General features: G+C 41.5%; 1 protein-coding gene across 1 annotated transcript in view; it reads left to right on the top strand.

Annotated features, from left to right (window-relative positions):
- The window catches only part of BicC (protein bicaudal C), a 345922-nt gene that overhangs the window by 205601 nt on the left and 127830 nt on the right, over positions 1-12491 (top strand). The window contains exons 5-6 of the mRNA XM_067138510.2: positions 6846-7058; positions 11128-11367. Of these exons, the coding sequence (XP_066994611.1) occupies positions 6846-7058; positions 11128-11367 (453 nt within the window). The remainder of the gene's footprint in view (positions 1-6845; positions 7059-11127; positions 11368-12491) is intronic.

Genomic DNA, 12491 nt, shown 5'->3' with positions numbered 1-12491 from the left:
GCGTGCTTCAGTGGAACTTATTTCCACTCTCTGGATCCTGCTTTCCTCTCCGGATATTGCAATCCTTGTTTCTGGTCTGTACGTCAGAAAGGGGCAGAATAGGTCTCGTATAACACCTATTTGCATCGTATTGAACATTTTCCTATAATACTATATCCCTTATGATCTGGTAAAATCCTCCTGCAATTGGCAACCTGTTAGTGAGCCCTTGTGTTATATATTGTGACGCTTCACATCCCAAGTACTTGAAGGTGTCAATTACTTCCAGAGGTTCATTGTGAAACTTCGTTATGCCTGTTCCACCCCTTTGTTTCCTTGTCACCACCATTGTTCTACTCTTGTCTTTACTTGCTTTTATGGTTCAGTCTTCTCTTATTAACCATTTGTACTGCATGTTCACTCTCACCCCAAATCACTGTCATCAGGTCTAATATCCTCAGTTTACTGTCGTAGCATAATTCTCAGATCAAATATTACGTGATTTAAACATTTCAAGTGCGCATGTACGAACTTCCTTATGTTGATCATGGTGGTGGTGATTGTTTTAAGAGGAGTACAACAGGGCAATTATCCTCTCTTAACACTAATCAGAGGGCCCGGCTCCACAGCAAAAGGGTTAGCGTGCTGGCCTTTGCTCACAGGGGTCCCGGGTTCGATTCCCGGCAGGGTCGGGAATTTTAACCATTTCGCTGTCACGGGGACTGGGTGTATATGTCGGCTTCATTTCATCTTCATCACGACGCGCAGGTCGCCTTCGGGGGTCGAATCAAAAGCCCTGCACCTGGCGAGCCGAACATGTCATAGGACACTCCCGGCACTAAAAGCCATACGCCCATTTCAGAGAGGAATCACCGCTTACGAAGGTGTTCCGGTCTTTCAAAAAATGAGGATATCGGTAAAAGAAAAGGGCTTCGAAGGGTGTGAAAATGATACTCCGTAGACCTCTCGAACCTAACAATGTGCAGGTCGAAAGTGAACAAAGAGTTGATCAAGAGAAGTCTGATAGGAAAGATGAACAATTAAGTAGAAACTATGCTATCCTCAGCTAGGGGGCATCGTGGTCGGCTACCCATGCGCTCTCAAGATGAGAGCCCCTGGTTAACACCCCTTTTAGTCACCGCTTACGACAGGCTTCTCGAGCGGATCGGCCAGGCTTACCCCCACCCCACCCCAGCACTTCAGACACTCAGCCAGAACAGGCACTCTGGAAAAGCTTGTGGTGATTAATGGCAAAGAGGTCGCCAGAAATACATCCATTTGTTAAGAATTAAGCAATACATCCAATCAGATGGGTGGACGAGCTGCAGCCTCTGGTGGGGGAAATTTCTTCACTAGGCAACGTTTATAGCGACAGACCGCCAGAAACTCGGGACAGTAAAAACATGAACGCCGCTATGTCCTGTCGAGGATTGAGGAGGACGACAGGCAAGGGATACCGCGGATGTATTCCACCATTCCTCTCTCCCCCGCAATATGGGATTTCCTTACCTCATCTGTTGTCGTCTGGCCTTTGGAGAGGCCTGGTGAAGGTCTTTGTATAGTTGACGCCCATGAGAGGCCTGCCCATCTGGTTGTGAGATGAAGAGGGAGAAACCAGATGTCTGCACATAGCCCACTTTTGTCGAATAACACCCAAGGGGTCGTCTGACGGACGGATACCCATATGAACACTCCGGAGAGGCTTGCTATAAAACCCAGGCTTTTGGCACGCAATCTTAGTGATTATAAACTGTAGCCTATACCACCACCTTTTCTCCAAAGGGACTCAAACCAGCTAACCATGGTGTCAGACGGTATGGATTTGACGCCTTAAGCATCATGGCCACCAGGCATGCCTTGAAAATCCACAGCCTGTTACGTCATTCGACCAGGTCGGGAATATATTGAATGAAGCCTCCATCTAGCGGCGAGAATGGGAACTGTGCCGACTGCCGAAGACTGTCGCACTCCTCTGGGGCAACGATAAATGGCTGACAGATGAAATGAAATGATACTGGAGAATATTGTTGGAATAATAGATGAGTGGGGGTGGGAGGACTACTAGAGTACCTGTCCCGCCTCCACTTTGTCCAGCACAAATCACACATGGAGTGACTGAGATTTGAATCACGGAACCCAGCGATGAGAGGCTGCCACCTGAGTCACGGAGGCTATACCAGGCGTGCGTTATCTTGATGAAATACGTCTAATGAATTCTCTATTTGTGTAAGAATCTTGGATATATATCCACAGTATCCTCCGCATATTGTGGGACGTGAGTTAAAGGGATGACTTCAGAGACTCGCAACTTGGGCTCGAAGGATGGTGAATGTTTTTAAATTTCACTTGCTACTTTTGAAGATTTCCGGAGACGCCGAGGTGCTGGAATTTTGTCCTGCAGGAGTTCTTTTACGTGCCAGTAAATCTGCAGACACGAGGCTGGCGTATTTTGATCACTCTCAAATACCACCTGAGTGAGCCGGGGATCGAACCTGCCAACCTGAGATCAGAAGGACAGCGCTCTACCACCAGAGCTACCCAGCCCAGCGAAAGATAGTGACTAGGGGTCTGGGATCAGCCCGGCATTCCTCTACTTACCCAAGTCTCCTCACTTCCTTCTTTCCTATCCGATCTCTCTTGTTCATTTCTTGTTCTCTTCAGAATCCATGGTGTAGGGAAACATACATCTTCCTTCCCTTCCCTTCCCTTCCCTTCCCTCTCATTTGTCAATGCCTTCATTATTTCCAAACTGAGCGACTTGCAAGGTAAAACATTGTCCTAGTCCCAAGGTAACTGGTTCGTTTGCGATTGTTTAAAGAGAAGGTATAGTCACTAAATAAAAAAGGGAAAAATGAATGCCTGGTTCCTCATATTTAATATTTTATAAGACTTAACTTTTAAGTACCGTATTATTCTTCTTCCTGTTATTTTGCCTACTACTTGAGGTCGGCATTTTATATATATTTAGTCCATTTTTATGACCGGATGCCTTTCCTGATGCAAACTCTATGTAGAAGGATCTATTTACTATAGTGTGTTTCTGTGGTGATTCATTCTGTGGTAAGTCAAACACAAACAACCAGTCCTAAAGCTAGAAGAATTAATCACCAACCGAGTTCCCCTTGCGTGTAAGGTCGCACAGCTGTGAGCTTGCATTCGGCAGATAATGGGATATCAATAAATCAGTTATCATCACTGACCTGCATTTAGGGTTGTCCCCCAGGTGTCAGATTCCCTGTCTGTTGTTTACCCAGCTTTTTCTTAAACGTTCTTTGAGAACTTGAAAATTTATCGAACATTTCCCTTCATAATTTATTCCAATCCCTTGCTCCTTGTCCTATAAATGAATATTTGCCCCAATTTGTCCTCTTGAATTCCAACTTTATCTTTGTTATGATCTTCCCTACTTTTAAAAGCTCCTCTCAAGCTTATTCTCCTACTTATGTCATTCGATGCCAACTCTCCACTGACAGCTCGAAACCACACAGTTCAAAAAAATTAGGGGAACATGTTTTTGAACGTATGCCATGCTCCACAAAACAATACCACACACCCAGGTATATTACCAACTAAACCTTTATTCTTTACCGTTGAAGTATACAAAAGAACATCGATGGATTTGCGTTCATTTCCAGAACACAAATGGAAATGTCGAAACAGAGGCAAAAACAGTGACAAGTCCTCCAGGGTGAATTTTTATCACAATTGGAGAGGTTCAGTATGGTGTATGTCCTTCATAAGTATTTATCACAGCTTGGCACCTACGTGGCATGCTCCGTGTAAGTCGACCAAGGTTACATTGCGGTATCAGATCCCATTCTTCAATGAGAGCCCGCTCAAGGTCTTAGAGAGTGTGTGGTGGAACAGGATGCCCACAAACAATTCTGTCATGCCTTTCCCACACATGCTCGATGGGATTAAGGTCGGGACTCACTGCTGGCCATTCCGTCCCTTGAATGTCCAGTTCTCACAAGATAGCTCTGGTAATCCACAGTACATGAGCCCTGGCATTGTCGTGAATGAGTACGAATTCAGAGCCAACACCGTATGCAGCAACCAACGCATGCTGTAGCACTATCTGCTCGATGTACCCCGCAGCGGTAAGATTACCACAGACGACAACCGTACGGCCATCAATACTGATGCCACCCCACATCACAGAACCTTGTCCGAATCTGTCACCTTCCTGGACAACATTTGGCATGTACTGCTCACCACGGGGTCTCCATACACGTTGACGTCCATCACTCTGTGTCAGGGGAAATCTGGACTCATCTGTGAACACCACAGGTCTTCATTAGCGAAGTTGCCAGTTGACGTGGGTACGGGCAAACAGAAGGTGAGCTGCGCGATGTTGCTGCATTAAACTGAGCACTCGAACAGGATGTCTGAGTCATAAGGACGCTTCTCTTAATCTGTTCCTTGATATTTGGTCAGACACCATGACTCCAGTGACCCAGCTGTGGTCTTGTTGCAGTTCTCTGGCAGTTGCTGAACAAAGCCGAAACGCAGAGATGGTCAAATATGGGTCATCCTGTGGGGCTGTCATGCATCCACGACTTTGTCCCAACCCTCCTTGTGAACTGGCCTATCTCATTGTAGTGATTCCACAAGCGTTAAATAACTGACGGAGAGGCAATGAGATCCACAGCAACACGACGAAAAGTCCATCCTTCCTGGATCAAAGGGATGGCCCTTGCAACTTGAACCTCGTTAAGATGTCTCATCGGATGTGCTGGTTGATGTACATGCTCAAATGACCGCAGTAGTCTGTGTACCTCACGACACACGGACGCACCGCTATTCACTTTGTTTTGAGGGGTCACCTGACAGTTTAATGCATGGCTACGCCTACAGATGGAGTATAACTTTGATTTGACGTAAGGTACCCTGATTAGCAACGGCCTCAAGGTATGCTGCACAACCATTGGAACCCCATCTACCAAATTAACGTTCACATACCAGACGTTAAAAAACATATTACCCTAATTTTTTTAACTGTGTATTTTGATTTGAAAACTTTCATGTTTCTGTAACACTCACCAGCCAAAGATGTAAGGGTGCAGGTTGGAAAGAAGGAACTAGTAGTAAGAGGCCAACATACTGTACTTTATTTTTTAAGATTAGGTATGAATAACTATTTAATGACTCTCTACTGAGCAAGTGGCTGTGCAGTTTGTGTCGCGTAGCTATCTGCAGTGGCGGCAATAACGACCAACCAGACGGGGGCATGGCTTGTGAGGGGCCTGTAACCATTTCTTAGTCAGTAGATGAAGAGTGATTGATATTGATAACTCTACAACATACAACACAGTATTTGTATTGCAGAGGATTATTCCAAACTTAGACCAACATAGTGCAGAGTTTCTATCATCAATAGAAGTACAGTAGTTATTTTTGAAAGAATGTGGGTTTCCGCCGCAACTTTTCTGATATTTCGTATAGATATCCGTTCAAACTACCACGAAGGTAATAATGTATTACATTAAATAACACTATACGCCTATAATAATTGATTTAAAGAGAAGTTAAAGAGAATACATGGTAATTTCACTTGATAATTACGGTACTTAAGTTTTCTGGATTGTTGACGATTGTTGCTACATGCACATGGTAGTTGTGTAAATAAATACAAAATCAGCTGATCCATTATTCCGACAATTTGTAGTCTTAGTTCCCTGTATACTTTGTACTTTCCACCTTCGTTTATTCATCGAGTAAAAGTTAATAATCAAATTCCTATATCACAATAATATTGCACTTAAAGCCCCCGACGTGGTTTTGACAGAAATTATTGTAGACAACCTCTTATTCTCAGCATTTAAGGACACTTTTATTCTCCATCCCGCTTAGTAAGGAAAATAATACTAATCCACCAGCGGTAAAAGTTCATATAACCACACTTCAGCTGAAAATTGTAGTGTAGATACAGTATATTTAGATAGCGCCATATCATCCCTGCTATATTTGTGTGTATCTATTAGAGCGTAGTACGAATAATAATCTATCTAAGCATTTAGCTTTTTTGGTACCGTAATCTTTGAGTACAGTAGTTCGTGCAAATTTCATTTCTGTTTGTGCTTAGTAGCGACATTTGGTACCGGTATTGTAATTAGGATACATCTGAACGTAGTCTAAGTTATTGTAGTGTAGTGTACTGTACAGTAGATCATAAAATGAAGATGAAGTTGGAATTCAAGAGAACAGATTGGTCAAATATTAATTTATAGTACGAATAAATTATGAAAGGAAATGTTAGATAAATATCCAAGTCCGTTGAAAATATTTAAGAAAAAGCTAGGTTGGACTTCTCTGGACACACCTGCTTTGTACAGTGGCTATTAACTTCAACCTGAATGACAGGTAAATTCATGAAAGGAGATTCTTTATCCAGCCAGTGTGTTCTGAAGTGTTGTAAATTATGAGAAGGTATTTTGTTTTGTTCAACCTTTGAGACATTTGCTCCAAATGAAATCAGATCTGGACCAATCACTTATGTGGAGATGTGTATAAATCCAAAAGAAGACCTTCATTACATTATGACTGTGGCGCGGACAAGATGGTAAAGGCGTGAAACTCGAATGTCCCAATCTTGCAGGGGTGAACCTAAAGATCTGCTCTTTTGAATATCAGTTTCTTCATTATACATTACAATGTGAATAAATGTAATCAATTGGAAAGGAAATTAATTTATGAAAATTTTGAACAAAGTTGCCATGATTTTTAATCTTAGGACCTCAAAAGGTATAAAGGTACAGAAATTAAGGATAAGAATCTGTTTATGTTCTGTTGTAGTGCTGTATCTTAAGTGAATAAGAAACAAATGTGTAAAATTCTTAATTTATCTTTGGTGACAATTGTTGCAGAGCAACCGTGTGACACTGAAGATGGACGTGAGTTATGTTCATCACTCCCACATTATTGGCAAAGGAGGGGTCTCGATAAGAAAAGTAATGGAAGACACAGGCTCACACATCCACTTCCCTGACTCTAACCGCAATAGCGTTACAGAGAAGAGTAACCAGGTATCTATATCTGGTTCATTGCCAGGCTTGGAGAAGGCAAGGGAGAGCATAAGGGTATGTACTGGTTAAAAATACAGATCACTTTTGTATGTTGTAATTACATGTTTACCTTTCTTGATGATATCAAAGTTTTTGCTTACATGTATAGTTACAATTCCATTTCAAGTTTTCAGAAAGATGCTTCCAAAGCCTGTTGACTAGAATATTGTAGAATATGTTTGCATTTTCAAAAACTACCCTATAGCTATCCAGTAGTGGCAGTCCCCCCCCCCCCCCCACACACTTTGTGGAGAAAACATTACATTTTTATACCATTTTAGCTGGCTGAAACTAGGATTTTTTATTTTTTTTTTAATGCAAATTGGACAAGTCATGTTGTCTTATCAGGTAATTCTTTCCTATTATCATTTCCCTTATGCAGCTCCTGTCGGGTCGAGGTATTTTTGGCACCTCTCCATCTTCCTTTTTCCTTTCACCATTCCTCTTCCGTGACTTTGTCCCAGTATAAATTTAGTCTTCTTATGCCACTTCAATCCACCTTGTTCTAGGTCTTCCTCTTGCTCTCTTGCCCTCGTACTTTGGTTTCCTAGTACCATACCATATGTAGGCTATTATTACAATGGGGTTGCCACTCCCAAAGGCTAATTCTTTCCTTTATTTTCTTTAATTATTCTTTCTTTGTTAAGCCGTTTACCCTGCAGGGTTGGTTTTCCCCTCGGACTCAGCGAGGGATTCCAGCTCTACTGCCCCAATGGCATTGTCCTGCAGCGTGAGACTTTGGGTCAGGGTACAGCTGGGAAGGAGGACCAGTACCTCTCCCACTCGGCCTCACCTGCTATGCTGAACAGGGGCCTTGCAGAGGGATGGGAAGATGGGAAGGGATAGATAAGGAAAAGGGAAGGAAGCGGCCGTGGTCTTAAGGTAGGTACCATCCCGGCGTTTGCTTGGAGGAGAAGTGGAAAACCACTTCGAGGATGGGTGAGTGAACCCTATTCCAGTGCTTGTACTACTTTTTGAATTTTGTGGCAGAGCCGGGAATCTAACCCGGGCAACAGGGGGTGGCAGCTAACCACACTAACCACTACACCACAGAGGTGGACTTCTTGAATAATTAACAAACTTATTAGTGGAAATACGCACGAAATGTCATTTGTCGCAGCTAACCGATCTGTATAGCACCACAGCAAGTTGTGAAGATTATGCATGTGCTGTAAGGAAGGGTAGCAGGGGTACATTATTCTTCCAAGGTCATGGACACTGAGGTAAAATTCACCAACTTGCTGAGCAAATTCATTAGTCTAGCAGTGTCTCTTTAGTGCAGGTTATGATAGTTTCTTAGTGTGTAGGTTAAATACTAAATGATGATTAATTGTATGATCATGCTTTGCTTGTCCCCCTCACTATACCTCATAAACCCGGAGAACTTTTTGTTGCCTGTACATTTTTTTTATTTTTTTAATTTTTTTTTTCCTTTGCACCCACTCCCCCCCCCCCCCCCCCCACACACACACTTCTAATTCCCAACCACCGCTACCGTAGCTGTGAAAGAGATATGCGAGTAGGTACTGGTCAGTATTATACTAGTGCATGCTTTCACGGCCAGTGTCAATTGACAAGCTTTGATGTGTTTCCAGGTCATTAGGCTGTGCTGTCACTTTAAATATGTCTATAACAATGCTCTGGTAGCCCTTGTCAAGACAAAATGACATGGACTGGTAGGTACTAGAACTTTTATAGTAATGAGAGGACTAGGTGGTGGCACCAGCATCTAATTTACCTCTCTGATTGATGTTTCCACAACTCTCATAGCGAGACTCAGTATGGTCATTTTTCTGTCATCTGGTAGCAAGCAATGGTTACGAATCTCTGCTTATCAGTAGATCCTCTCTTTTTCCTGTTGGATTAGTTGTCATGTTTCATTGTCTCCACAGCTTCTTGGTAGATACAAGCATAATGCTGAAGATTGGTAACCAAAGCTGTGGTTTTCTTTAATTTCATTTGATGACTGATAAGAGAATATACTCCACCCTGCAAAGTTTTCTAGTTGTATGAGAGGACAATGATGCTTTTTCAGCCTAAATTTTATACTGCATTTGGTGGTCATGATACAAACTTAACAAGGTACTCATCTGTGCTGGAGAGGGACCTTAGCTGACCACAACTGCTGGAATATTTTCTTTGTTGTTTTGAAATCAGTCCTGATATTGTGACACTTTAAATCTCTCATTCCCATCCATAATTGATAGGATGTGTAGAAGGAATGCTTTTTTCTCAAGTGGATAATTCTGTTTCTTCTCAGATTCTGGAGGAGATTTGAGTCAGTTTTGCTTTATCCGTTAGCTCGTTAAGCTGGTAACAGATACTCCACTTTGCTCTGGTACAGACCTAACCAGCACAACCTATTGGCTCACTCATTGCCCATTTATGTTTGGGGTAGTAGTTTGAGTCAGAAAGAGGTCTGTATGACTAATTTCTCACACATTGTGGGGATTAGCTGCTTGCCATCCCTCATCATAACCACTTCTCGCAACAATAAAGTTACAGGTGCCCACCAGTTTGTCACTTCATCTTGACAAGGGCTATCAAAGAATAGTTTATTTTTTAATATGTTAACACAGGCTGGTATCCTGGAAGAACAAAAGTAATATTGTGCTCAATTATAAATAATGGAAATGGAACAAACAGGTGGTGGTGACTATTGTTTTAAGAGGAAGTAAAACTGGCAACCATCCTCTAATAAAACTAATCAGAGAAGAAAAAGGGAGGGATCCAATCTTTCCAAAAATGAAGGCATCAATAAAAGAAGGGTGTGAAAATGAGACACTCCAGGCCTCGTAAACCTAATATTGTCGGGTCAGTAATCACCTCTTACGAAAGGTAGGCGATACCGTGGATGTATTATGCAACATATGATACAGGCCAAGTAATTGCTGAATTTAAGAACAACTTAATTATTCCAGTACAGTATCCAAGAAAGTGCAGACGCTACTGCACAATCAGCCTTGTATCTCATACTAGCAAAATCTTAATGAGGAGAATTTATGGAAGAGCCTTGGGTAAATATGCAGCGTTTGGGGTGTCTGCTTTTAAACAAGTGACAACTGTAATGTGTTTGTTTTTTGGTATGCAATCAAGAACTCTGAAACCGAAAGACACATGAAGGTAGTTAAGATATCTGAAGATAATGGTCTGAATCCCAAAGGAATAACACTGAAAGGGACAAGCCAAATATATAAATTTCAAAAAATAAGTGGTGGTTTGATCAGTCTAAATATAAATTCCACCATTCGTGTGGGTACCAATAACAAGGTTTTCCTGAGCAGAGATGTTAGTACCACCAAAGTTGCCCTAAAACCCTTCAGGCCAAATTCTATTACATGCAGCAATGGGTAACATGTAAGCGAGTGGAAACAAAGTTGCTATTTGTAACATGCAGCTTGTCATTGGGTTAGAAAAGATGCGATGCAATGCATGTGCTGCGTGCATTGCTTGTGGAAACTTACTGCAAGCCACAAACTTTATTGAACAAAATTGATGGTTTTCTGGACAGTTTTGACAGAGGTGGATGTCTTTGCAGACTATTGTGGTGGCAGCATACACTGTTATTCAGCATGATCTTAGAAGAAATTAATCACAATGGCTGGTAAAGGTACTAGGAGTTAATTACATAAGTACAGCTGTTTTAAAACATCAATGTAACTATTTACCATTGACAATCATAGTGGAGTTTCATTCTTTCCTTTTTTTTTTTTTTTAAGATGGTAATTTGGGTTGCGATGTGCAACAAAGATAAGAAATCTCTAGAGCTAATAGTTTGCAGCTTCTCAAGCCTATACGTAGAAATAGTATCCTCATAGAATTAGTGTTAAATGAATTGAAGGATTTTTGTTTCCCTTATCTAGACACAATAAGACGAAGAAATGTTTCTCTGCATGTCTCTCTTTTCTCTACTCCTTATTCATCTCAATGTTCCAGCCTAGCACACTCCTTTTGCCTGTTCTTAATTTGGTCCATTCATTGTAACCTATGTCTTGGTTTAAATCTTTCCTTTCATTTGTAACAACATACGTCTTTGTGATAAATGACACAATTGTTCCCCATATAATTTTTTTCTCATTTTCAGGCTCTAACTCCACTAGTATTCAGCTTCGACCTCCCAATAGTGGGCTCAATGCAACAACCTCCCGATTCTAATTCCCTCTACCTGCAGGAGATTCAGGAGAGGTATAATGTACAGGTGAAGTTCCGAACACAAGCAAAACTCCATGGCACCCAGGTGGTGATAAAGGGTAGTGAGAAAGATGTTACAAAAGTCAAGGAAGCCACAATGCTGTTGATCAGCCATATGTGTGATGTCCTGGCGGTAAGCAATTAACTTAAAATGGGCTTTTAAACTTAATAGGCTGTATTTACTACATATATTACATGCAGAAGATGTGTTAATTACAAGAATAACCAACTAGACATCAAACGACTTAGAATACCTGTCCGATTCAATTTCATAATGAAAACCATCTGTTCTAGCATTTCCAACTTAAATTTAGTATAAAGTTGATTTTGTTATGGAACTTGTACTTTTATATACATTTCCATAAGATCAGGTTCATGGTAATCATCATCATCATCATCATCAAGAATTCCTTCCAGCGAGCCAGGTAGGATGTTTAAGAACGATATGCCTCCATTTATTATGGTCCTGGTATGCTTCTGTTCTCTCTACGGCATCCCATGCTCCTCCTCGCTTCTCTAGGTCTTATCTGATCTAACTCCATTTTCTAGTGTCCAATTAATCTTCGTTCTGGAACGATCTTTTTAAAATAGTTCCTTGGTGTTAGTCACCTGCATCCGCTTAACGTGTCCTAGCAACTTCTGCCTTGCAACACTCAACCTTTCTTTCATGGTCAGGTTGACCTGCAGGTCTCTTCGTATCTGATCATTCCTAACTCTGTCCTTGTTTTCTGTACAGCTGATCTAAGAAACTTCATTTCAACAGCTTGCAGTTGACTTGGTTCTCTTTTATGCACGACGTAACTCTCCAGACTATACGTCATTATGGGCAGGAGATGAGTCTTAAACAGGGTCTGTTTAGCCCTCTGAAGAACTCCCTTGTCCCATACTATGTTCCGTACTTGATGGAAGAAGTCGGATCCTTTTGGCACTTTGTTAAACACTTCATTCTTGGCACTTCCGTTGTTTGATATTGTACTCCCCAGACATTTAAAGGTATTCACATATTCAATTTTCTATCCCTCGAGGGTGAGGTTACAAGGTGTTCATCCTGTTAACTTTCATTACCACTGTTTTGTCCTTGCTCACAGTTAACTTACATTCTTTAAACTTAGTGTTCCAAAGATACTCTTCTGAACATCTCTCTGTTCCTCCCTAAATGGCAACATCAGCAAAAACAAATGCATTAAGACCTTCCTTATCTGTTTCTTTGAGTTGGTATTATTGTGATTAAATTTCATTCAGTAAAAGTGCAAATTG

The sequence above is a fragment of the Anabrus simplex genome, chromosome 1 (assembly GCF_040414725.1).
Source record: "Anabrus simplex isolate iqAnaSimp1 chromosome 1, ASM4041472v1, whole genome shotgun sequence".
NCBI classification, from domain to species: domain Eukaryota; kingdom Metazoa; phylum Arthropoda; class Insecta; order Orthoptera; family Tettigoniidae; genus Anabrus; species Anabrus simplex.
The sequence above is the reverse complement of the archived record's forward strand: the minus strand, read 5'-3'. Positions and strand labels throughout refer to the sequence as shown.